We start from the raw sequence: 26,440 nt of genomic DNA on the forward strand, positions 1-26,440 counted from the left end.
CATCCAAGTAGGGGTCTCAGAGAAATCTTTGTATTTAATTTGTAATGTGTCTTCTACTATAAATGCTTTTTCATTTGGAGGGACTATAGTGCCTTTTTTGGTATCCTTGATATAAGCCTGAGATATGACCATTTAGGAGTGACAGATCACTCAAAACTGACTTTTCAAACAAATATTCATTTTAGTTTTACAATTCAAAAATTATTAAATGATATTTCAATCAAGACTGTTAGGCAAAATTTTCCTTTTTCAAAGTTAAATTTTCATTTGAAGAGGAAATATCACAGGCCCGACTTACTTAGTCCTACTTTGGGCATGTTAGCTAAAATATTCTAGTCACTTTCTTGTGAATTTTGCAGTCATTTGTCTAGGTGAATAATATATATGTGTATGTAGATAGATAGATGGATAAATTGTGTGTGTGTGTGTGTGTGTACACGTGTGTAGGTGTGTATAATTGAATTATATTTAAGCTTATTTTGTTTTTGATAGTCTGCCTCATACATTAGGAAACCTTCCTCATTTGCAATTTTTGGCATTAGAAGGAAACCCTTTGAGAACTATTCGGCGAGAACTCCTAAATGTAAGTGTATTTTGAATTCAAGTTTATATTTTATTTATTTCACATTCAGACATTCATGTGAATCTCATATAAAACTGCAATGATCTCTCTCAGTGATGTTTTGTTTTCTCCTCCATTTAGAAAGGGACCCAAGAAGTTCTCAAGTATCTAAGAAGCAAAATGAAAGGTATTATCTTATTTCCTTCTGTATTTTCACATAAGGAAAGTAGCAACCAAAGCTCTAAGATTAAATTAATTGTACTACTTGTAATCATAATTAATTGGAAGTAAACCTCTGGAAAACCAGAATCTGGTCCTAAATCGTTAGAGGAAGTATGCTGTTATTTTAGGCCAGGGGTCCTTAACCTGGGATTGGTGAACTTTTTTTTTTTTTTTAATACTTTCATAATGGTTTTTTAATATAATCGGTATCCTTTGTAATCATATGTATTTCATATTATGCATTTAAAAACATAATTCACCAGCTTGCCGTTGGTGTTCATGGTAGAAGAAAGGTAAAGAAGCTGTGTTGCCCACTATGTTTAGGCTCACTCTAGGAATTTATATTTTTAATCTCTTTGAATTTATGCTACATTCCATAGCATGTAAAAAATGTGGAGGTTAAGAAATACTTACTGGGGCGGCCAGGTAGCACAGAGAGTAAGAGCACCGGCTCCAGTGTTGAGAAGACCTGGAGATCGAATCCCAGGCTCAGACACTTAGCACCCACCCAGAAACACCTGGCCGTGTAACCTTGAGCAAGTTACTTAACCCCAATTGCTTAGGGGCGGCCAGGTGGCTCAGCAAGTAAGAGAACTGGCTCCAGTGTTGGGATGACCTGGATCAAATCCGGGCTCAGATACTCAGCACCATACCCAGAAATAATAACTGGCCGTGTAATCTTGAGCAAGTTACTTAACCCCGATTGCTTTTAAAAAAAAAAAAAAGAAATACTTACTGAGCTGTGTTCCATGTAGGAGTTTGTGCCCAGTAAGGGCCAAGCACCTCTCCAAAAGATAAAAAAATCCCCTCAATCCTTTGGTGTCCTAGCAAGATGCAAATGTGAAATAGTTTTCTTTTCAAATCAAAATTATTTTTTTCAAGACTGAGCTGTTCAGGAAATTATGGTGAGTGGCACACCTTGATCAAAGCCCTGCAAGTACCCTGGTTCATTCTTTCTTAGCTCTCTGACTCTCACTGGGGGTGGTGGTCAGTTTGTTTCAGTCATGTCTGATTCTTCATGACCATTTGAGGCGTTCTTGGCAAAGATACTGATGTGGTTTGCGATTTTCCTCTTCAGCTCATTTTACAGTTGAGGAAATTGAGGCAAATGGGGTGAAATGACTTGCCCAGGGTCACACAGCTGGGAAGTGTCTTGAGACTGAATTTGAACTCAGGTCCACCTGACTCCAGGCCCTGCACTTTAGGCACTGTGCCACCTGGCTCTGTAAATAATGATAGAACAAGACCCTCTCTGCCAGGGAAGGGATGTTGTGATGCTGAGGAGATGGTTTGAAACATGCTCTGAAAAGGACATTTAATGTCCTTTGTGCTTATGTCCAAGCATGACTATTTCCAAACTATTTTATTAAAACCTTTGGACTCAACCAACTTATTGTCATTTTCAGCAATATTCTGTCCTTTGAAGTGCAGAGAAAGGGTGGTTTTACACAGCTTACCCAGCAAACACAGAGCACAGCCCGGAGGGGGAAGCCAGGCTAGGTGTGTGGGCCTGGCCTGGCTCTCTGTGCTGGGATCTCTAGGACCCTTCTGCCCGCTGTCTCTGGGAGCTCCAGCAGGTCCTTTGCCTGCTCTGACTTCATCTCTGTAGCATTAGATGGGAAAAAGATTGGCCCAGGCGATTCCTATGGTCCCTTCCATCTCTCAAATTCTATGAATTCAAGTAAAGACTAGAGTTCAGCTAGTTATTTCACTTTAGCAAGATCTGGCCAGCAGTGCCTAGCTGGGATATTATACCAAATGGGAAGCTGTTTATCTTCATCCAGAATAATTTTAGATTTGAGCAACATTGATTAATAGCCATCTCTAGTTATCCTTTCTATGGAGGTGGGAGAAAGAAAATGTGACACTGGAAACCGTGATGTAATACAGGGCTGAACTGGTCTCTTCCCCCAAACAAGTGCAAGCTCCCTTTATTTGGGCCCTTTTGAAGTCAGACTGATTTGCCAGGCTATTTGTAATATGGTAAGCAGCACATGTGTTGCTTTTAGCAGAAATATTCCTCCCCTTTTTCTTTTGAAGATCTTTGGGATGCCTGGAGAAAAACCTTTTTAAAAAATAAAGAGTACCTGATAGTGTATCTGGTTCCGCATGCCACCATTGCTACTTACGCTGTTATGAATAAGTAGCCTTCTTTTTAGGTGATGCATATTTTTAAATGGGCCTTTTTGCAATTTGCTGCTCTTTAAAAATAATTTTTTTTTCATATCATGACATTTTGTAGTATTTTTGTAAGAGAGTCACATTTTTCTTTCCTCCTTGGTACATTTTTTCCTACTCATTTTCTAGAAAGAAAGTCTTTTTATCGTATTGAATATTTTTCATTACAATTTTTTTGAGTTACATTCATGGTGATAGAATTTAGTTGTAAAAGTAATTGGTTGTTTTCCATTTCTTCCTATGAAGTAAATTGTGAAAAAAATTACACTGGACATTTATTCCCAATGCTTCCTGTACAAGGGTTCCTTGCTCGTTGTGTAAATAGCAAGAGTAACCAAATACAAATGAATTTGATGTAGGGCCCAGCCTGGTGGCGTGGTACGAACACGTTCCAGCATGTGTGCCACAGTGAGAATCAGCTGGGGAGAGTTCTGACCTTGACAATTGGACAATGCCACTTAACTGGGGTTATGGCCGTGGGAAAGATCTTCACTTCTCCAGCTCCCAGTTTCCCACCTCTAAATGGTAATAATATTTGTTCTGCCATCTCTGGGAAATAAGGAGTGTATGATTCTTCTTGCTTTCACAGCCAGACTCTGAAAACAGTCTGTCCACTCTTGTGCCCTCTTGTCTTCTGCTCCCATTTTTCAGCCCTTTGCATTCTAACTTCCAGTCTCAGCATTTAACTGAATCTGCCTTCTCCACAGTTACCAGATGCAGTGGGCTTTCCTCAGTCCTCATCCTTCTTGACTGCCCTGCAGCATATGGTGCTGTTGGCCTACCCTCTTCCCCTGGACATTCTCTCTTCTCTGCATTTTTGTGCTTCTGTTTTTTTCTTGGTTCTCTCCCCACCTGTCAGTCCACTCTTTGTTGGAGCATCATCTATGTCATCCCCCAAATCTCTGTCCTGGCTCCTCTTGTCTCCATTCTCTTTTTGCAACTGCACCAACTCCTTTGAGTTTAATGATGACTCCTACACCTGTGTCTTGGCTCCTCTAAGCTCTAGTCCTTTATCACGAATTTCCAATTGGCCTTTTTGAGCTAGGTGTTCCATAACCATTTCCATCTTAATGTGTCCACAATAGCTCATTCTCTTTCCCCCCCACTTCCTCGGTCTTCTCAGTTTCTGTAGTTGTGTTGAGAGTGCCACCATCTCTCCAGGCAGCCAGGCTCCTGATCCACATAGTCACTTTCCACTCTTCATCCCGCATGAAATGTTGTCAGTTTTACCTTCACAGCATCACTTCATTTTGTCTCCTTACCTGTATACTATTTCAAGCCCTCATTACCTTTCACCAGCAGTATTGTTACAGCCTCTTAATTAATATCTCTCTCTCTCAAATTTAACTGTCCCCAATCTCTTTTCTATAAAGCTGCCACGGTGATTTACCTAAAACACAGTTCTGATGCCATAATTCCTCTATTCACTCCATTGCACGGTTCCCTTCTTACTCTTTAGAGTCAGATATAAACTCTTGTTTGACATGTAAAGCCCATCATAACAGCATGGTTCCCAAACTACTTTTATGCTGTATTATACTTTTAACTCCCCTTTATGCACTCTGTCATTTAGCCATGGAGGTTTTTTCTCACATCTCAGCTCTCTGTAGCCCTCTTCTGGTCAATATTTTTATTAGCCACTTCAGTGAAGACATTGATGAGATGGTCACCAAATTTCTAAGTGATATGAAACTGGTAGAAATAGTTAAACGCTGGATAACAGAGTTGTCGTCTCGTAATATTTCAGCAATCTGGAAGGTAGAGTTTGATAGAGACAAATGTTAAGTCCTGCACCTGGTTCAACAAACCAGTGGCTCCGAGGTGTAAGGTTGGGGGAACGTAGTGAGACAGCAGTTGGAAGTAGAGACATGCCAAGGATTTGAAAGACTATAAGTTCACTATGAGTAAATGGGGTCATGAGGCAGTCAGAAAAGACTCATTCACCCGAAGCTGGGGAGTATTTCCCCTTCACTTTTCCCAGACTGGATACTTCTGGAGAGCAGTGTCCAGTTTTTCGCATCCCATTTCAGAGAGAATATTGACCAGCGGAATTACTTCAAGCAAAAGGCAACCAGGGCGGTTAAGGGGCTGGAAAACCATGCCATGTGAAGGCACTGGATGGGTTGGGTAGAAGAAGAGAATTGGGGGGAGCATGATTGCCGTTTTTCAGGTATTTGAAGAGTCAAGTAGAGAAGGTTTCTATGTTTTATGTGACTTGAGAAGGCCGAGGCAGGACCAGGACAGTGGGCTGAAGTCACAAGGAGCTTCATTACACCTAGCGAAGAGTGGAAGGAATCTCGGGCTGGGGAGCGTCCCAGTCTTGGAGGTCTCTCAGCAGACACTGGCTGGTCATTTTTGGGGAATATTGAGGGATCCTCAGTTCCTCAGATGTAGATCCTTGGTGGGATTTATGTTCAGGTAGGGAAATGGACTAGGTTTACCTCTGAGGCCATTTTAGGCTTTGAGAATCTGTGATTCTGTTCTCTTTTTTTTTTTGGAGGGGAAAGCAGGGCAGTTGGAGTTAAATGACTTGCCCAAGGTCACACGGCTACTTATTTTTGTGTCAAGTGTCTGAGGCTGGATTTGAACTCAGGTCCTCCTGACTCCAGGGCCGGCATTCTATTCACTGTGCCACCTAGCCTCCCTTTCTTCTCATATCTAAGGGCAAAAGCAACAGATGTTGTCCACAGCTCACTCCTTTAGTTTTTTTTTCCTACCTCATTTCTTTCTCTGCATGTTGTCTTCCCTGTTTTATTAGTTTCTTTCTTCTCTTTTTTCCTCCATTCTGTTTTCTCATTATGTCCTCACTCTTTTTCTATGAATAGAAATATTCCAGCAATAATTATCTAAAGCTGTTTTCCTTTATACGGTCGTGGTCACTGTCAGTAAGTATGTATCACACCACGCTAAGTGCTGGGGATACGAACAGAGGCTGAAGCCAGTCTGTGCCCTCATGGGGGAGACAACGCATAAACTGGACAGGGGGCTGGGAGGGAGGGAGGGAAGGGTGCGACACATGCAGGCAGGATGGGAAAGGATCTGAACAGATGGGAGTTAGGGGTGGATTCACCTTATGGAATGGCGAGATTCTGAGATGATGAGGTCCAGGGCAGCAGCCAGGGGGACAGGATGAGATGAATTCCCTGGGTGTCCTCAGCTGGAGGGGTCAGGGAGGACTTTCTAGATGTCTACCTTCTACCTTCTCCAATCAGAGGGAGGGAGGGGGCCCCAGGAACAGAGATGCTGAGAAGTGTGAGTGCCAGAGTTGATGTGATCTTACAAAATGGTGAATTTCTAGAGCTCATGAAATCCAGGAGAGCAGCTAGGGGGAAGTTTAATATTTGACTGACTTCCATCATAAAAGTAGAAGTTCATTGTCACAGAGCAATCACCTAAAAGAAAATGTGGAAAACTTTCCATGAAGAAGAGGTACAATGGCATTTAGCTCCATGATGTGAGGCGTTGAAGTGGGATCGTGCCTCCTCCCTAAGAAGTGATGTTCTGTGCATATGAATGTTCTCTTCCTAGACCCCAGCAGCATGTATTTCTACTAACTCCGATGTCTCTTAGCTGTCATCATCAACTGACAGAACTTTTTCAAATTTTACTTTATAGATGCACCTTATTTCTTATTTTCTTTTCATTTTTTTTACCATCTTCAAATAATGGGGATTTTGCCCATGCCTGGTAGTTCACAGACTGTACTCTTGGGAAGTTCAGAGTTTTGGCCCCTTTTCCTTTGGTATGGTTATTTATACTTCCATGAAGTAACATTATTGATTACTTATATATATATTCCAAATTTACATAGTAATTTAATACTGGATATTCCAAAGTGAAGTTGCCTCTGTTATGTTGGGAAGAGGTCCTTCACTTTAGTTTCCCTTGTAAAGATTTACTTTAGCCATATTTGGTGAAAATGTGTATTAATGCATCACCAAAGGAGTGGTGATAATTCCTTTTGACATCTCTTTGCTAGTGTCTTTAGCTCTCCAGTCCCTTTTTTCCCTAGGATTACTTAAAGCATCAGCCACAGTGGAACTTTACTAAAATAATCTATAATCTGCTAGAGACTTGATTTTTGATCACCGTTTCCCTACTCCCACCTTGTCCTAGCATCTTTATTGTGTTCAAGTTAGAAAACTGAATTGGTGAAAATTGAAAACTATGATAATTCTTGAGTGTGAGAAGTAACTCATTCAGGCTCAGGAGGGGTGAAGAATAAAAGAAATGAGCACTGGCTCATGGCTCTTGTCTCATGTCTTGTAAAATAGACACACCCTCCAGAAACAAAAGTAAGCCTTAAAAACCTATGCCTGACCCCCACATCCCTTCCCTGTCTTCTTATTGGTTGGGTAATCCAGGGTGTACAGTTTTCTGATACATCTACTATGCAGTTCCCTTTGACGTGTTCCCCTCCTGCTACATGCATTTTGTGATCATTAAAATTCAGTCCTCTCAGAGGAGAAGTTAGTATCCTTAAGCTTATTACGTATGCGCCTTCCAAGCAAGATTTAACTTTTACTCTACTTAGCTGACTTCTAACCTCAAAACAAGATAAAACCAGTTGTATCCTGGCTTTTGCTGGATCTTCTGTGTGAGACATAATGTCAATTTATTTTTCTGCATTTGCTGCAGGTCAAAAGACTTTATGTATGTATGGATCCCTAGATTTCATATGTCATGTATTACATAATTTCTGTGGAAACAAAAGTTTTACTCTTCCCCACATTGAATGAAGATTTTTCTTTTATGGTCTGCTTTCAGTATCCTAAATAAGTTAAACATGTGAAGGTGCTAACCATATTAAATTTATCCTGGAAATTTTGATTAATTAAAAGATACTTGCCTTGGGCTTCAAAAATAAACCACATCTTTTCCATCTACACTAAACCTCCCAAAGTTTCTCATCAAAAAGTACTTTGAACAGTCAAAGAGAAATGTTGCTATCTTCAAGAAAGCTCATTCATTTTGATAAAGATTAATTTATGTTCCTGGTTCCCTGTACAGAACTTCACTGACATACAGTGAATCAAGAGTACCTGTCATACTTTAAACATGTTGGTAACATTAATTTATTTGGTTTCCAGTTATTTCTAAAAATCTATGGAGATGAACATATTTTTCCTCGATAGATAGAACATTTCAAATTTTAATTTATTGTACCGATTTAGTTTTTTCCTGTTAACTGGTACATTTTTCCCATCCATATGATGAAGGTTGAACTTTTGATCCTGTGATCTCTATGGTTCATTCTAATTCTAAAGATATTGGATTTTGTGCTTCTGTTATTTGTCAGCCTTATCAATGCAACTAGTTTTCTCATTCTACAAAAATATTTTGTATTCAGAAAAACCTTCTTTAGTTCATTGCATACATATTTGCATTATAGGGATAAACGTCACTAAGTTAAAGAAATAAGATATTGCTCATTTTTTTCTTGCTTACAACATTATTTTGAAGCATGTAGTTTTGTTTAGGATTTAGCTAAATTCTAACTGATGTATATAATTTAAATTTCCTGATTGATTTATATAATTTAAACTTGTTATATTGACTTATGATCCTCAGCTTTAAACTGATAGTCAAAGCAAGTTACTTAGCTAAAGTGATCCCTTCCAGTGAGTATGCCTAACTATGATTTACTAGGTGATTTTGGCTTCTTAATTTGATGAATCTGAAACTTCCCCACTGAAATAAAATTACATAACAATCAAAAGCAACTTATTCCATTAGAAAAAATTCAACTCAAAACAGCAATATGTTAAGGAAGCTTGCCTTAGAAGAATTAAGATTCCTGTTATGATGAATGAAAAACCCAAGAGACAGAGTTTCTGAATAATTAATAATCGGTTTTTTAATTAAGTTAGCTAATATTAAGTTGATGGTCAGTGATTTCTCTCAGAAAACCAAAGACCCCCCAGTGGGGATACTAAATGCTTTAAATACCTTTGTAAAAGAAAATACCCTTGACAAGTGGAGATCAGCCTTGACGTTTGGTGGACGTTTAATGAGGAGGTAGGCTAGGAGACTTCAGCTCTCCCTGCTCAGAGCATGCCTTGATCATGAGACTCGGCCACTCCCAGCATGCTGGACTGGCCATCTCCATCCAGACCTCTCCTGGTGGTTTTCTCCTTCGTGGACTGGGTCACCCTCAATTCTGATCGAGTTCCAAGGACAGGGCTCATTTCCTCGAAGAACTCACGAAGACTGGATTCTGTTTGCTCCAAACAGGAAGGAGGTCTCCCAGTTGGGTGTTAGATTTCCTTCAGGACTAGGACTGTCTCAACAACTTCCTTTAGAGACTGACTGATCTAGGGATTGGGCTGTAAGTGGAGAAAAACCTTAGGAGACTTCTGAGATCATCTGATGCAACCCCCTTATTTTATTTTATTTTATTTTGGAGGGGGGAAAGCAGGACAATTGGGGTTAAGTGACGTGTCCAAGGTCACACAGCTAGTAAGTGTGTTGAGTGTCTGAGGCCGGATTTGAACTCAGGTTCTCCTGACTCCAGGGCTGGTGCTCTATTTACTGCACCATCTAGCTGCCCCTAGCCCCCTCATTTTATAGATGAGGAAACTGAGGACTGCAGGACAAATGGAATCCTTTGTCCAGAGTGATGGAGCTAGTAAGAGACACATTCTGGGTTTGAACTCAGGTCATCTGACTCTAAACTCAGCTCATTCCATAATATCATCCTCCCTCAAATACTTGGGGTTAATGGTCAATAATAGAGCCCCAGGTAATGTTCTCACTGGATGCTGCTGTCTCTCTTCTACTAGCTGGTATTCCATATCTTTCTACCTCATCTAAGCTAAACTCCAAAAAATTCCTGGGGGCTAGGGGCTGCAGGCCTAAGGATCTCCTGAGTGCCAGGTCTTGTGCCTGTTTGCTGGTTCTTGTTCTTTTTGAGCTCTCTGCGGCTTGGCCCTTGTCATCCCCCCTTCTCTTGGAAGGTCTCTCCTCTCCTTTGCTGGCTTTTTATGTGTGTCGTGCGTGCTCCAAGACTTTGAGCTGAGCCCTCTTCTTTCTTTTTTTATTTAATCAAATGCTTTATTAACTTCTAGTTTATATCATTCATTTCCGCAAGATTTTGAATTACAAATTTTCTCCCGCTTTCTCCCCCTACCCACGACTCCAGAATATTCCCTCTTCCAATCTTCTCTCTCCCATATCTTCTCCCACACCCCCTCCGACTTGCCACTAGGGCATGGTGGATCTCTATGCCCTAGTGCCTGTAGATCTTATTTCCCAGTTACATGTAAAATAATATTAATTATATATATATGTATATTTTAAACATTTGGTTTTAAAGCTTTGCATTCCAGATTCATTCCCTTCCTCCCTTGTCACCCACCCTTACTGGGAAGATAAGCAGCTCAATGTAGGTTGTACATGTGGAGCTATGCAAAACATTACCATAATAGATATATTGTAAAAGACTGACTATATTTCCCTTCCTCCTATCCCACCTCCCACTTGATCTGTTCTCTACTCTGATCCTGTCCCTTTTCAAAAGTGGGTGCTTCCAACTTCCCTCCCCCCCAGCCTGCCCCCTCCCTTCCATCATCCCCCTTCTCATCCCCTTCCCCCCTACCCTCCTGGAGGGTGATACCCTATTTAGTGTGTATGTCATTCCCTCCCTAAGCCAAATTCATTGAGAATAAGGTTGACCCATTCCCTTTTGCCTTCCTATTCTTCCCCTGCATTGTAACCATTTTCCCTTGCCTCTTCTATATGAGATAATTTACCCCATTCTGTTTCTCCCCATCTCCTCATTATATTCCTCTCACCTCTTAATTTCACGCTTCAAGTATCATCCCTTCCTATTCAATTGGTCCTGTGCCCTCTGTCTATGTATACTTGTACACATATATACACACATTCACATATATATTCATACACCCATATACCCTCCTATATAGACATATATATGTATGTGCATATATATATATATATACAAACACATTTCTATTCCCTTCAACTATTCTCATACTGAGAAAAGTTTCATTAAGTTACAATGATCGTTTTTCCATGAAGGATTATAAATAGTTCAACTTTTCCCCTTTTTATTTACCTTCTCATGCTTCTCTTGCTTCTTGTATTTGAATGTCAGATTTTCTATTAAACTCTGATTTTTGTATCAAGAATGCTTGAAAGTCCTCTATTCCATTGAATGACCATATTTTCCCTCGGAACATGATATTCAGTTTTGCTGGGTAGGTGACTGGTGGTTTTAATCCCAGCTCCTTTGACCTCTGGAATATCATATTCCAAGCCCTTCAGTCCCTCAGTGTAGAAGCTGCCAGATCCTGGGTTATCCTGATTGTGTTTCCATAATCAACTTGTTTCTTCCTGGCTGCTTGTAATATTTTCTCCTTGATCTAGGAATTCCAGAACCTGGCTATAATATTTCTAGGAGTTTTCTTTTTGGGATCTTTTTCAGGAGGTGATTAGTGGACTCTTTCGACCTCTATTTTGCCCTCTGGTTCTAAAACATCAGGGCAGGTGTCCTTGAGAATTTCTTGAAGGATGATTTCTAGGTTCTTTTTTTGATCATGGCTTTCAGGTAGTCCAATAATTTTAAAATATCTCTCCTGGATCTAGTTTCCAGGTCAGTGATTTTCGCTATGAGATATTTCGCACTGCCTTCTATTTTTTCATTTGTTTGGATCTGTTTAATTGTATCTTGATTTCTCATAAAGTCATTAGCTTCCATTTGCTCCAATCTAATTCTGAAGGAATGATTATCTTCAGTGAGCTTTTGAGATTCTTTTTTCCATCTGACAAATTCGGCTTTTTAAGGCATTTTTCTCCTCATTGGCTTTTTGAGCCTCTTTTGCCTTTTGAGTCAGTCTGTTTTTTAAGGTGTTATTCTCTTTAGTCAGGTTGTTGACTCTCATTTCATAATTGTCTTGCATCATCCTCATTTCTCTTCCCAGTTTTTCCTCCACTTCTCTTATCTGCTTCTTAAGGTCTTCTATGGCCTGTAACCAGCTTGTATTTTCCTTTGAAGCTTTTGGTGCAGGAGTTCTGACTTCACTGTCTTCCTCCTGTTCCATGGTTTGTTCCTTTTTGTCACCAAAATAGGAGTGTAAAGTTGGATTGCTCTGTTTGCTTTGTTTCCTCTGCCTGCTCATGTTGCCACTCAATTACTAGACTTTTGGGCGTTTTGCCACAGTAGGACTCTGCCACCAGACAGGGGAGCTTCGTCCCAAATGCTGGGGTTTTCTCAGCTGCCAAAAGTATTAATTGGGTGCCCTCTCTGAAGCCTCCACATGCTCTGGCAAGCTGGTCACACACCCCAGGACCTACACCCTAGACCGCAATCCAGATCCAAGCAGGTTAAAGCAAGAGCGATGACCCCTCAGACTGGTTGTTTGGTCCCCCTACAATCTGCAGGCCAGGAGCGGAAGCTGCTATGTGGCGGCATCTTCTCTGCCTGGGGGCAAAGGCCACTGGCACTCCCAAATTACTGGATCCCAAAGTCCTCACTGCACTGACCTCTCAACTTTGTCCTTAGCATCTATGGGTTGAAAATTCTAGAAACCACCACAGCTACTGGTGATCTGAAGTCCCTCCAGCCCGGGGCTCCTCAAGCCCACCCTGAGGCTAAAACCTCCAGCTCCAGGGGTGCTGGGCTGGGCTCCCAGAGTGCTGCTCTGGCCACTTCCTGCTGGCCTGCCGGGCTGTCCTCAGTAGGAGGTTAGCTTCTCTGTGTCATTTTGTGGGTTCTGTAGCTCCAAAGTTTGTTCAGAGTCACCTTTTATATGAATTGGAGAAAGTGGGAGCTGGAGACCCACGGAAGTCCTGTTTCTACTCTGCCATCTTGACTCCACCCCCCTGATCCCTCTTATTTAAATTTCACTGTCTTCACTTGGTGATCTCACCAGCTCCCATGGATTCAATTATTATCTATATATTGAGGATTCTGGCCTTCATAGCCAGCCCGAATCTCTCCCTCGAGCTCATTCACTTCCCTTTGAACATCCTGCACTGAATGTCCCAAGGATGTCTCGGGCTTCATGGGCCCGAGACTGACCTAAGTGTCTTCCCTTCACCCCCATCCTTTTTTATTCTAAACTCTTTTGTTTTACTCAGAAACACACCCTTGTTCGCAGGCTCCCAGGCGTGCTGCTTCCAGGTCATCTTTGACTGCTCACCCCCCATGTCCATTCATTTCTTAAGTCTTGTTGCTCTCTCTGTACCATCTCTCATGCATCTCCTGTGCTCGCTCAGTCTCTCATCACTTTGTACCCGGAGTCCTGCCATGACCTTCTAACTGCCTGTCTCAAATATCTCCTCATGCTCAATATTGTCTACCCAGCTACCAGCGTGATTTTCCTAATGGGTCCGTCTGACTACATTCTCCCTATATGCCCTATGATAACAGCAACAACATTTACATAATGCTTACTGTGTGCAAGGCGCCGTGCTAAGTGCTTTGCAGTTCTCATCTCAGTTAATCCTCCCAGCAACCCTTCTAGGAAGATGGTATTATGATCCCTGTTTTACAGATGATGAGACCGAGGCAGACATGGTCACACAGCTAGTTAGTATGTGTCTCTGAGGCTGGATTTGAACTTGGGTGTTTCTGATTCCAGGCCTGGCATTCTATCCACTGCACCACATAGCTACAATGTCACTTCCTTGGCTCCCTGCTACCCTATAAAGAATTTATGGTATTTTAAAACTCTGCACAATGTGGCTTTTTCTACCATTTCAGTATTCTTGCAGATCAGTCCTCTCCATACTTTTATGGTCCAGTCCTACTGGCCTTCTTGCTGTTCCTTATACACGCACACATACAACCACAACCCAATCCTTCATCTTTTTTTTTTTTTTGTTTTGCCTTTTGGAGGGCAATTGGGGTTAAGTAACTTGCCCAAGGTTACACGGCTAGTTTTTTGGTTTTTTTGGTGGGTGTTAAGTGTCTGAGGCCAGAACCGAACTCAGGTCCTCCTGATTCCGGGCCGATGCTTTACTCACTGTGCCACCATAGCTGCCCCAACCCTTCATCTTTTATCTCAGTGCCTTTATTGTGACTCCCTATTCCTAGAATCTTCTCCTTCCTGAACTTTGCCTCTTACAGTCTCAGGTTTCCGTCAAGACGTTCACCCTCTGCCTTCCATCCACTTTAGATGTGTCTTAGGTGTGTCTGTTTCCAGTTCATGTTTTTTTCTCCATTAAAATACAAATTCCTTAAAAACAGGGACTGTTTTCCTTTTTTTAATGGTTGTTGTTTTCTGTGTCTGTAGCCCTTAACACAAAGGTGGCCATGCTGAATTTGTTTGGGACCCTGGGATTTAGAGGGTTCTGTTTCATCCAGTTACATAACTTGCAGCCTCACTCAGACCACATCTTTTCAGCTTTTTCGCTCATGCTGTGATCCTTTTACTTTTGACCTGAATATTGCCTCTGGCTTTCAATTCCTTCATCTGGCAGCTAGTATTTCTCCTAACTAACCTTTGTGCCCTTCTTAAGAAGGGTCAGGTGACTTTTTCTGCCTCTTTTCTTGCTTTCAAGCTCAAGAAATCTTGTCAGGTTTCCAGGCTTTGCCCTAGCCCTTGACAAGGGGGTGTGTTTCTCTGATGATAACAAAGGCAGAGTAAGAGGTTAACCTAGACTCAGGTCCCCCCTACTACATCAGATCAGCAGAAGATTAACTGAACAGTGCAGTGCTGTAAACATAGCAGACACAAGAAGAAAACTGTAACACGTCTTCACAAGCTGGTTTTTACAGGACAAGTAACAGAAGTGTGCGCTCACCTCAGTGGCTAGCTGCTTCTTGCTTTCCCCATTCCCATACCTGCCTATATTTAGCCTGGTGTCCTCAGCCTTCTGTGGCTGCTGCCCTGGAAGACATCAGCTTTGGGAGTAACTCCTTGGCAGTGATTAGGATGGTTCCTTTCATCCCTCTTGGTAGACTGAGGGGCATCCCCGTATTTGGGATTTCCCAAAGGGAGGTGGCTGGGGAGGAAGTACAGAGCTGTCTAATACATTACAGGAGGAAATGGGCAGTTGCTAGAAACAATGAAATAAAGACGGGAAATAGGTCCTCCTGAAGAGGCTTCTCAGTGTTTCCCCTTGGCAGTTTTTTCCTCCAAACCCCTGCCCCCTTAGGGTTTAGAGCCTGTGAATGTGATCATTGCTAGGGGTTAAGACTGAGGAAAGATGCTGGCTGGAGTAGAGACTGGACTCCCAAGTGCAGGCTTGACAGAGCACCACTGAGTACAATCCAGAATGGAGGAGATAACCACAAAACCACAGAGGCCCCTCAGGCCCTGAGTGGGCCCTGCTCTCCCTTCTGGGGCCACAATCCATGAATCTAATCAGTCGTCTTTGACTGCTTGTAGGAAAGTACAGAAGAAATCCTGAGGGATGCACCCCTGCCTGGCAGGCCTCACGAGATGTGCAAGTCAGGTTTTTGTTTGTTTTTTTCTTGACTTGATTTGTGGGCTTTGGGAAATAGATTAAGGAGAGAGTCAGTTGGAGTCAGATCCTGCCAGCTGAGGAGGAATGCTTTGTTGGTGTTACTGAGCAGAACTACTAAAGTGTGACAGGGACCTTAGAAGGGAAGAGTTTTGACAAGTAGCTAGCATTTGTAGTTCTGGAGGGCAGAGTTTGGCCAGTGAGGAAAGGGCAGAAATCAATGTCCTAAAGCACACCCAGCCCTGTCCATGGGCTTTTCACCGGCTGCTGCCTTCCTCGTGGTCGCATCCTCATTCTCTTGCCGGAAGGTGGAGAGCTTGGCTAACCTCAGGCATCTGTGTTCGTTTTGGTCTACAGTGCTGCAGATCAAGAGTTACGTTCTTAGTTGTGGCTCAGGGCCAGTTCTATTTTCTCCAAGTCGCTGTGGGTTCTTTGTAGAGTTAAAGAGCTTAAACAATTGCATATTCTAGGGGCGGCCAGGTGTCTCAGCGAGTAAGAGCACCGGCTCCAGTGTCGGGATGACCTGGATCAAATCCGGGCTCAGATACTCAGCACCACATCCAGAAATAAATAACTGGCCGTGTAACCTTGAGCAAGTTACTTAACCCCAAGTGCTTTAAAAAAAAAAAATTGCATATTCTTAGCAAAATTCATAAAAGCGCTGGAACCCCCAGTGACCTTTGGTTCCCCAGACAGATGTAAGGATTCCCCAGACATTTAAACTATGTGTGTCCAAATGCCACTCCTGTCCTCTGTCCGCTCTCTGGACCCCACTGACAGATGCAACGTTAATGCCGAGATAGAGGCTGTTTGTTTCCTTTCTGCTTATAACCAGTGGTCGTAGAGAAAATGGGTAGAAAACTAGGAAAACCCAGGTTCTGGTACCACCCTGATCAAGTCACTCTCGGTATCCCAGGCAGCCCCAAGCCTGTCACTTGCAGAGAAGGTGCTCACTGCATCGAAGGGGGTCCTTTTCCATAAACAGGCTTAGTTAAAAACATTAGAGGGCAGTATTTCCAGTCTTCTCAAAGTACTTGTGGACAGTTTCTGTGTCTTCTGGGCCTTTAGACTCCCTCCTTTCTCACTGAGTCATCTCTTCCACCATCCTTTTTGCTGCCTGCCCTCTCTCATGTCCACCTCTGCACTGAAATCACCTCAGATCCTAGGGTATGTTCAGCTACTTTTTGGAAGTTTCTTAGTCTCTTAAAAAACATTTCAAATTCTTTTTTCTCTACCATGGATCCTTGGGATGGTGTTTTTTGGAAGGACTTGTTTTGAACACTGACTGTGCTGTGGAATGCTGTTAGTTGCCTTTGTACACACTATATAATAATCAGCTCTTCCAGCTCCCATATTTCCCTCTCCAAGGAGGGTCTGGGAGCCATCCTTCAGCTGAATTCCAACTTTTGTTTCCTAGTTTTATTGATGGAGAATATTGAGATCACCATGATTCATGTCCCCCAGTCGTCTCTGTCGGTCACTGGGCAGAGGTAACGTGCATTTGCATTCAGTGCCAACAGCTAAGCTCAGTCACCAGGACTGTGTAAGGGAACAACGTATCTTTGGTCGGTAGTTTCTTCAAAACATACCAGGGTATTTTGTTTATGAGGGAGGCCTGGTTACCATTACTTCTCCTAGGAAATCGATTATTCCTTATAGATTTTTCTCATGGATCTTCTAAAAGAACATCATTGTAGGGTGTTGGAGCCATGTTTCCTTTTAGCTGCTTTTGGTGCCAGCATATTGGATTCCATTTTCAGGTGTTTCTGAGGCATTCTGAGGAAGCATGTAAATAGAAAGATATTTGCAGGGGTGTGACTATATGTTTTATATGTCAGTAGTAATGTGTTTAAGCTGTTTAGTTAATTGATTTGTGTGCCTCTCTAACATTTTTTCTTCCCAGGTGATACAGGAAACCAAAATGACCTGCCCACTGACACAGCCATGACTCTGCCAAGTCAGGCCAGAGTCAACACACACACCATCACAACATTGAAGCTGTTAGACTACAGGTAAGCATCGGAGCGGTTGTGTTATGGTTGCTTCCAAACATTGAAAGGGTGTTCCATAGAGTGAGGGACAGAGCCCCCTAGGGCCCCCTAGGAGAGATGCCAAGAGATAATTGAGGCAAAGATCAGAACACTCAGGTCAGAAAGAAGACATGCTCTGGGATTTACAGTTGCCCTCCCTGTTCCATGAAGGAGCCTGGGAAACATTCCCAGATTTATTTTTTCTTCATTTGTTGTATGACAGAAAACAAAGAAATCTGTTAAGAAGGGCCCGAGTGGCGCAGTGGCAAACCCCTTGGATTCTGACACAGAGGAGCTGGATTCAAATCCACCCTCCGAGGGGTGTGCCCTTCACCTCTCAAAGCCAGTCTCCTCCTTCGTAAATTTAGAAGGGCTGCCTTTGGACGCCTCTTCCACTTCTGAATCTTGGGTCTTTTGAATCTGTATTCTTTGAATAAAATTTGTTGTTTAGAAGATTCCTTTTCAGGAATAACCCATCCTAGAGCATGACTTGAGGAAATAATATACGTGATATTACGGTGCTTTCTTTTAGGGATATCACCATGCAGCAGCTGAACTGAAATACTAAGGCTCTCTATTGATTTAGAAGTTGCTTTTTCCTATATCACAGCATCTCATAGTTGGAAGGGCTCCAAATGAGACTTGCCCAAGAATGGCAGTTGGGGGTTTCTCCAGCTTGTAGCAGCTTGTAGCTGAAAGTGTCCAGTGAGGGGGAGGCCTCAGCATTCCCCAGGCAGCTGACTTCCCTTGAGGCGTTTCTCATCAGCCGGAAGCTTGACAGACAGGTCTTACATCCCCTCTCAGAGTCTGCTGTTTGGGGCCACACGTTCTTCGGCCTTTGCTTAGATGGCATGATCTCGAGTCCTTTTGCCATTGGGACCATTTTCTTCCAAACAGTTACTGCCAAGTCTTTGGACACAAATATTAGAAAAGTGCAATCTGTATTAATCAGTTCAGTGGGAAAAATTAGCCTTTCGAACCAGAAGACCTGGGTTCAGATTCCACCCCTGACAGCTCCGTAGCTGGTACAGCTTTGGCCGTTCAGCCAGCCTTCCTGGGCCTCAGGCTCCTCAGCTGTAAAATACGGCTGTGACGCTGGATGCCCCTTGAGGTTTCTTCTAGCTCTGACTATTGGGGTGCTCTCCAGGCTCAATGGCAGGCAGGGCCTCTGAATTTCCTTCTGATTCTGTACTCACTGAACAACCCTTCTGAGCCAAAAGTTTTGGCTTCCTTAGTGACTTAGCCCCCAGGAAAGGAGGACCCCAAGCAGATCAATCCTGTTACACATTTGTAACTAAGTCTTTCATGGGTTTAGTTTGGTTCATAAGGTTTTGAATCACCTCAGGCTAAAGTGACCTTGAGTTTTCCTATCAGTAAAGTGGGGACTGGAACCATAGAACATATAGGTAGAAGGCATAGCAATTATGGGTTTATTCATGACTCTCACTCAGAAAGTATGAAGCACCTACTGTGTTCCAGGCACTGTGTGAGTGCAGTGGCCACAGAAAGAGGCAGAAGACAGTTCCTGCCCTCAAGGAGCTTACAAGCTAATTCTGTTCTTACCCCTCCCATTTCTATCACTTTATACCCACTGATTTCTTAAGAACCTGTCAATGCACAGCTTTTTTTTTTTTTTTGGAGGGCCATTGGGGTTAAGTGACTTGCCCAAGGTCACACAGCTAGTTTTTATGTTAAGTGTTTGAGGCTGGTTTTGAACTCAGGTCCCTCTGACTCCAGGGCCCGTGCTCTATTCACTGCGCCACCTAGCTGCCCCAGTGCACAGCTTTTTAAGCACTATTTCTTTCATTGTGGCTACGATAATTCTCAAAAACCAACATGGTGAGCTCAGGAGTGGCTGTGACCTGGCCATAGAGAAGGGAGCCCTCAGCATCCTCACAATTCCCTCGAGTATCCAAACAAGTACTATTCTTATGACAAAGATGTCAGAAAGGAGGGCAGAGCCAAGGATGTGCCTCAGCAGACAGAAATTTGTGGACTTAATTTCTATGCTTCTCCAACAATGCCCTGCTTTTTCTCTGACCCACAGGTTACAGCCCGAGCTCCCTACATTGGATTTTGAGAGTTGTTGTGGCCAGGAGTTCAGCCTGCAGCCAAGCTGGTGACGAGTGTCTCCAGACTTAGCCTGGACAGCAGACAAAGTCTGCCAGGGGGCCTTAGCCTTTCCAGCCTGTTAAAACATGTGAGAGCCCAGTGGCCTGTAGTGGATCTTTCCATAGTGCTTTTCTGATCCCCCTTGGTTAGGACCTTTGCCCTCTGACTTCACACATCCTTTGTTCCTTCTTACACTTTTCTTGCATTCTTGTGTGTTGTGGTCATCTGGGTATGTCCAATTCCCCCACTCAGGATCTTTTACAATAGCATTCTTTGTACACAATGGATACTCAGTAAATGTATAATTATTACTACAACAAGTTTTAAGCACTTTATTTGTGGGTGTTAGGGGCATCACAGACAAAAGCAAACAGTCTTTTCTAAGAGCTTGCTTTTTGCTTTGGCCCATAGCCTGTCTGGAAGTGAGTAAAGCTGAAGGAGTACACAGGATAACGCAGTAGTTTTGAGAGAGACAGACCCCCATAGCGGGTGGCGGGAGGCAGGGAGGCAGGCGGGCACGCGGGCACGCCTGCCTGAGTTGTGCTTTGGAGGAAGGTGGAGACCAGGGATTCTGCCTCATGGTGAAGAGTGGGGACATTATGATCCCGTGGTCCCTCTTCTTGGACCCCCCCTTTTACCCACTGTTGGATTCTGACCCACTCTGACCAGCCCAGCTGGAAAGCCCCCTCTTCCAGAAAGCCCACCCAGAACTTCTCGTCAGAGTGACCTCAGGTAGTATTGCCTGTGTTCTCCGCCTCACTGCCCTCAATACTAGGCTTTTATATTCATTATCTGTGGATGTGTGCCCTTCCTCCTCTCCTTGGTAAGCTCCAGGACACTGCCAGACACTGCCCTGGATGCGCAGGCGATCCCGTTAGCTCTCTGTAGGGACTTGGTCCTCGAATGTTTATTGATCCTGACTGAAAAATAGTGGCGAAGAGAGGCTTGGCAGCTGACAAAGGCCCATTTGAAATGATCCTGCTTTTTACTTTCTAGTGAGAAACAGACAGCTGTGATTCCTGATGAAGTATTTGATGCTGTGGGAAGCAACATTATCACTTCCATAAACTTCAGTAAGAATCATCTAAATGAAATACCAGAAAGGTAGGCCCTGGGCTCCTGAGGCCATTTCTGCTGGCTCTGTACACACGGCTGTGTGAACAGCTTCTGAAGCTGGGTGCCAGGATGATTCTCTTTCATCGTCTCCACTGAGCTGACTTTTTGTCTTTCTTGGTGTTCTTAGAGCTTAGCACAGGGCCTGGCAAAAAGCAGGGTTTAATGGACTCTTGTTGACTGACTTGAATTCTTGCTTTCATCTTTTTTTAAGTGGAATTTGACTTTCTGTTACTAAGTATGACCTAGAGAAATGGTAACAAGTGGGTCCTCAAGAGAAGCTCTTCAGTTTTCACACATTTTACTTTTAAAATGTATATTACAATTATTAACTAAATGTTTTGCCTCCTTTTTTTCAGATGCAACTTTTGAAAGGTTGAAGGCATTAGCTAATGATCCGTCCGTGTTAAACCATGGGCAATATTAATATTTCCATTGGTTTTGTAAAACTTTAGGTAACTGTCACCCTGGAGAGGTTATCCTAAGCTGCAAACAGGATGGGATAGATAGGTCCTTGTCACTGTTTTTATCCTGAAAGCTCTTGTCTTCCTTTCCAGATTTTCCAGATACAGCACATTTTCTGCACCCTCTTGTAGTGCTCAGTAAAGTTTCACTGATGACGCTGGATGTCACTCAGTGTTCAGGCAGCGCACCAGAAAGTGGCGCGTACAGCATCTGATTGCAGAGGTCAGCCAGAAGTAGAGAGATCTGACCTGGAAAAGAATTGAAGGAAGTTTTAGTTTTCCTCCCATTTCTGTTTTCTCAGGGCCTTTGGGCGGGTGTCATGTTGGGTCCTGTGTCCTTGAGCAGACTCTCCGTCACTCAGTAAACATTTTTTTTTTGGGAGGGCAGTTGGGGTTAAATGACTTGCCCAAGGTCACACGGCTAGTTTTGTGTTGTGTCTGAGGCCGGATTTGAACTCAGGTCCCCCTGACTATTCACTGCGCCACCTAGTGCCCTGCTGTCAGTAAGCTTTCAAGTACATGCTGTGTGCCCAGGCACCGTGCCCACCTCTGAGGGTACAGAGGGAGGCAGAAATGGGTCCCTGCCCTCAGGGAGCCTGCAGTCTAATGGAGAAGAAAAAAGCAAACAAATATATGCAGATCCAGCTGAAAGGATAAAAGGGAAATAATGACCAGCGAGAAGGCCCTGGAATGAAGAGGATTGGGGAAGGCTTCCTGGAGGAGGGGGGATTTAAGGTGGCCCTTAAGGGAAGCCAGGTAGTTGGAGCAGAATAGGAAGAGCGTTCCAGGCATGAAGATGAGCTACAAGATGAAGTGTCTTGTTCATGAAATAGCCAGGATGCTAGTATCCCTGGATGTGTGGTGGGTAGTAAGGTGTGAGAAGAGTGGAGAGGCAGGAAGGGGGCTGGGTTGTGTAGGGCTTAGAGTGCCAAACAGAGGCAAGAAGGGGTCACTGGAGTTTCTTGAGTAGTGGGTGACATGCTTGGACCTGGGCTTTAGGAAAGTCCACTTTGGTAGCTGAATGGAGGTTGGACTGGAGGGTGGAAAGACCTGAGGTAGGCAGACTGCCCTCCCCTGGTGGGAGGTGAGCAGGGTCCCCTGCCAAACCCAGTTGGAAGGGGGCAAGATCTGTTCTGTGCTGCTGATGCCAATCGTAGGGTGCAGACCCTCTGAGAGAATACTGAGAAGAAAGAAGGGCCGACACCAGCATGAAAGTCTAGATTGATTGGGACTTTACTCATGAGTCGGTCGTTGGGGCCTGAGGATTCAGTGGTGGATCCCCACACCACCCTTAGAAATAGAACCAGGAAGGCAGAGTAGCAGGGCAGCCCAGCTCAGGGGCAGGTTTTCCCATGGGATTCTTGGAGCTTTGTTTCCTGTTCCCATTCATTCAGTGTAGTTTACATTAAGTGTGGGGTGCTAGGTCACAGTCTCACGCCAGCTCCAGCCATCCAGGGAGGAATGGAAGGGGCATATCAGAGACATGCTGCAGAGGTGAGACCAGCAGACCTTGGTACCATGTTGGATGTGAAGTTTAGAGATAGCCAGAGACCAGGATGCTTCCCTTACTAAAAGTTGCTTAGCTGAAATGGATCTTAAGTGAAATTCGGGCAGCATTCATGTTCTGATATTGCTGAATGGTGTGTGTGCTTTGGTTTCAGGATTGTGGAACTTCAGGCAGCTGTGTGTGATCTAAATCTCAGCTTTAACAAGCTGTCCTGTATTTCTGCAGAATTGTGCGCGCTTCAAAAACTGGCCCATCTGGACCTCAGGTTTGTCTGTTAGGGTCATGTCATGCTTGCCCCGGGAGGTTTTGCCATTCTTTTCACATTCACATTTCCAGATACTGAAACTGATCTTTGAATTGTGGCTATACTAGCTTTAATAGGGGTGGGGAACCAGTGGCCTCCAGGCCATATGTGACCTTCTAGGCCTTTGGGTGTGGCCTTTTGGTTGAGTCCAAGTTTTACAGAACAAATCCTTTTGTTAAGGGGATTTATTCTGTGAAGTTTGGATTCAGCCAAAGGGCTACACTCAGGGACCTAGAGGGCCCCATGTGGCTTGGAGGCTGCAGGTTCCTCACCCCACTTTAGACCTTAGTGGTACTTGTTGGGGGTTTTGCTAACTGAGCATGCATTAGGAATAGAAGAGCTGAGAGCTGAGCTGAGCTTGTAAACAGTTCACCTTTTTACTAAAAGAACCACAAGGGGCAGTTAGGTGGCTGGATGAATAGAGCTCCCACCCTGGAGAGAGGAGGACCTTGACATTTAGGCAAGTCACTTAACGCCACTTGTCCTGCCTTCCCCCCTCCAAAAAATATCTTAAAAAAAAAAAAAGAACCCGAGAAGCAAAGGCAGCCACATTATATCCATTTCCTGTTGGTGCAGATGTGTCCCTGAGAAAAACCGTCTGTGGTCACAGACACCCAGCAGGATTCTGCACTTGATGAAGGAGGCCCCAGTCCAGTGAAGGCCCACGTTGGTGGTGGTTGTTTATGGGCAGCTTTTTTTTTTTTTTTAAAGCACTCGGGGTTAAGTAACTTGCTCAAGGTTACACAGCCAGTTATTCCTGGGTGTGGTGCCGAGTATCTGGGCCCGGATTCGATGCAGGTCATCCTGACACTGGAGCCGGTGCTCTTACTCGCTGAGCCGCCTGGCCGCCCCTATGGGCAGCTTTCAGTCCAAGCTTGTGGTAAAGGCAGCTGGCGTGTGCTCAGGATGGTTCAGGAGGCCATAGTGTGGCGCAGAGTGCACAGGGGCTCCCTTCCTTCTGGGGCACTTCTCCTGGTTTGTTCTGCCCATGCTCTGTGCTGTGCTTTAAAGAGACGGGAGGAGAAAGATGAGGGCCTATGGACTGTGGAAGGGGCATTCCTTCCTTCATTAATGCTCAATGTCCCTGTCATCTGAGATGAAAGGCTGCAGGCTGTGTCTGCTGAGGGCTAGAGAGGTGGTCGTGGGGTCTGGGCCTGTTTTTAAAAAAAAGAAATGGAAAGCTCCTCTTCATTGACAGCTCTTGTTGGCTGAGTAGGAAGCAGTTCTTCCCCATCCCCCCTAGTAGCCATAGGGCTGGGCTCTGGCCCCACACCTACGGGCTGGGAAGAATTATTCCTCCATGAATGGGATACTGTATGTACTGGAAGGTTTTGCAGTAAGATCAGCTTTCTCACCCATCAGCATTTCCTGCTATGTCCCAGGTATGTTCTTCCAGAGCCTTCACACTGTGCTCCTGCACCATTTTGTGGTCCCTGCCACCTTGAGGTATGACTCCTTCCTTGACTGACCTGGGCCCTCTCGTTTTCCCTAAAGTCCTGGGCAGGTAGAGTGAGGAGCATTGACAGACTCGCACAGAAGTGAACTTCCTGATTAACTCTGACCTCAGAAGGAAGGGGCTGAGCCTGAGTATGTGAGGCGGCCACCTCTGGGCAAAGTCTGGTCACAGTCTCCTTGAAGAAGCATTCGTGTTGCTGTTTAGTACTGTTGGAGCTAAGTAAGGGCTTGGAACATTCTAGAAATAGCTGCCCACCCAGGAACAAGATCAGATCAGGGATGGACAAGTTATTTTTCTGTTAAAATAGTTTAAGCTGTAAAACTAAGTAAATCTCTCTCCTCCCCTTCCCCTCTCTTTCTGCCTACAGAAATAATATTTTGGCCTCTTTGCCTGATGAGATGGAAGCCTTGATGAAGCTGCAAACTATCAATCTTTCCTTTAATAGGTGAGTACCCCAGCAGCTGACCAGTTACAGACTCCAGTGCCAGTCAGCAGAAGCAGAAGTCTTCCCTTGGTTAGACTCCGGTCTGTCTGAGCTGCTCAGAGACAGACTTGAGGGAGCATCCTTGGGGGTGGCCCAGCAGGTGGCCCCCTTCAGAGCTCTCTGTCTGCCATAGCCTCATGGTGGGGCATGGAGGGCACACGTTGGCACATTTTGCAGAAGGCAGAACAGAGAGACAGAGGCACCCAACCAGAAAGGATCAGGGCCTGTTGGTTATAAGTCCAGTTCTCTCCCATCTCTTTGGACACTGCATTGCAGAGAGTTAGGGGGCCCTCATGTCACAGCCAGCCTCAGCCATCGCTTAGCTGTGTGACCTTGGGCAAGTCATTGAATCTGCTGCCTCAGTTTCCTCAGCCATAAAACAGGGGTCCTCACAGCACCTGCCTGGCAGGGTTTTCATTCCCTGTGATCATCATCGGAGCGTGGAGTAGCCAGCTTCTCCTTGTCGCCAGTCTCTTCCTCTCACAATCTCATAAATGCTCTTTTTTGGTTTTGTTTTTCCCACATAACAGTGTTTTATTTTTTTCAGTTACCTGAGGTAACATCTGTAAAGTGTTCCTGGCACGTAGTGGTTACTTCATAAATGCTTCTTCCTTTTCCTCACTTATGCCATATTCATAACTGATATTTGGCAGGGTTTTTTTAAGTGCTTTTCACACTAGTTAAAAATAATGTTTCTGTTTCTGTGTGCTGTTTTAAAGCTTATAGTCAGAATTGCATTGCTTTGAGTTCATATTAAAAGGCACACACTGAGTTTTCCTTTCATTCTGTTGTTCTCACCTGTTCATACAAATTCCTTCAGATTTAAAGGAGATTCAGAAATTTCAGCATGATTCATATTCTTTATAACTTCTTTTTAAAACAGTGCTGACCATTTTTGAGCACAGTCTGTCATCTCTTCATAGACATAGGGCCGGAGGGTGACTGATCCTTTAAATCATCTACAGAGGATGCTCTCGGGGCCCTAGTTTTGGGGGCTGCCCCTTCCTGAAGTCTGAAGACTGAAGAGCAGGTGCAGGGCGAGGATTGAGCAGGGCACTGGTCCCATGTGATGAGTAATGGGGAAGATCTCCCTCTGTGCAGGGGCTGGGCCTTCCACGCCTTCACACTGCATCCCTGCCTGTCTGTCTGTCTCTTCCTTCTTCCTCATTGCTTTCCTGCTCTGTTCTTCCCAGCTTCTCTGTAGCTCTGCCTATTTTAGCTAAACATAGTCTGCAGCTGCCGCAGATTCTCAGTATTGTGTGGGATGGTTTTCATTTTCCCAAACCAGCTCCCGCTCCTGCAGCAGGGCTGCGTGTTCCCAGTCCCCTGGCTCCAAACTCCTGTTTCGTTGTCTCTTATTTCTCCCTTTTTCTGGGTCTCTATTATATGACCAGTAAATGGATCTTCTCAGCTCTCAAAGACAGGACCAAAATAACACTACTATGTAGGAGTGAGGTTACAGTGCATCTGACTGTGGCTGATCAGACCAGTACAGGCTTGGAAGGCTCTGCCACAGGCTGGGCACAGACGGGCCATGTGACATTTGGGGTGGATTCTCTACGTTTGCAGATCCCAC

General features: G+C 44.2%; 1 protein-coding gene across 1 annotated transcript in view; it reads left to right on the top strand.

Annotated features, from left to right (window-relative positions):
* Nucleotides 1-26,440, top strand: part of LOC138164867 (leucine-rich repeat-containing protein 40-like) — a 51,853-nt gene that overhangs the window by 19,553 nt on the left and 5,860 nt on the right. Inside the window, exons 8-13 of the mRNA XM_069092795.1 lie at nt 493-583; nt 704-749; nt 17,298-17,406; nt 20,533-20,640; nt 22,775-22,885; nt 24,748-24,825. Coding sequence (XP_068948896.1) covers nt 493-583; nt 704-749; nt 17,298-17,406; nt 20,533-20,640; nt 22,775-22,885; nt 24,748-24,825 — 543 coding nt within the window. The remainder of the gene's footprint in view (nt 1-492; nt 584-703; nt 750-17,297; nt 17,407-20,532; nt 20,641-22,774; nt 22,886-24,747; nt 24,826-26,440) is intronic.

This window comes from Petaurus breviceps, unplaced genomic scaffold (assembly GCF_028583685.1).
Source record: "Petaurus breviceps papuanus isolate PSGF00001 unplaced genomic scaffold, PetGlider_PUasm1.0 207, whole genome shotgun sequence".
NCBI classification, from domain to species: domain Eukaryota; kingdom Metazoa; phylum Chordata; class Mammalia; order Diprotodontia; family Petauridae; genus Petaurus; species Petaurus breviceps.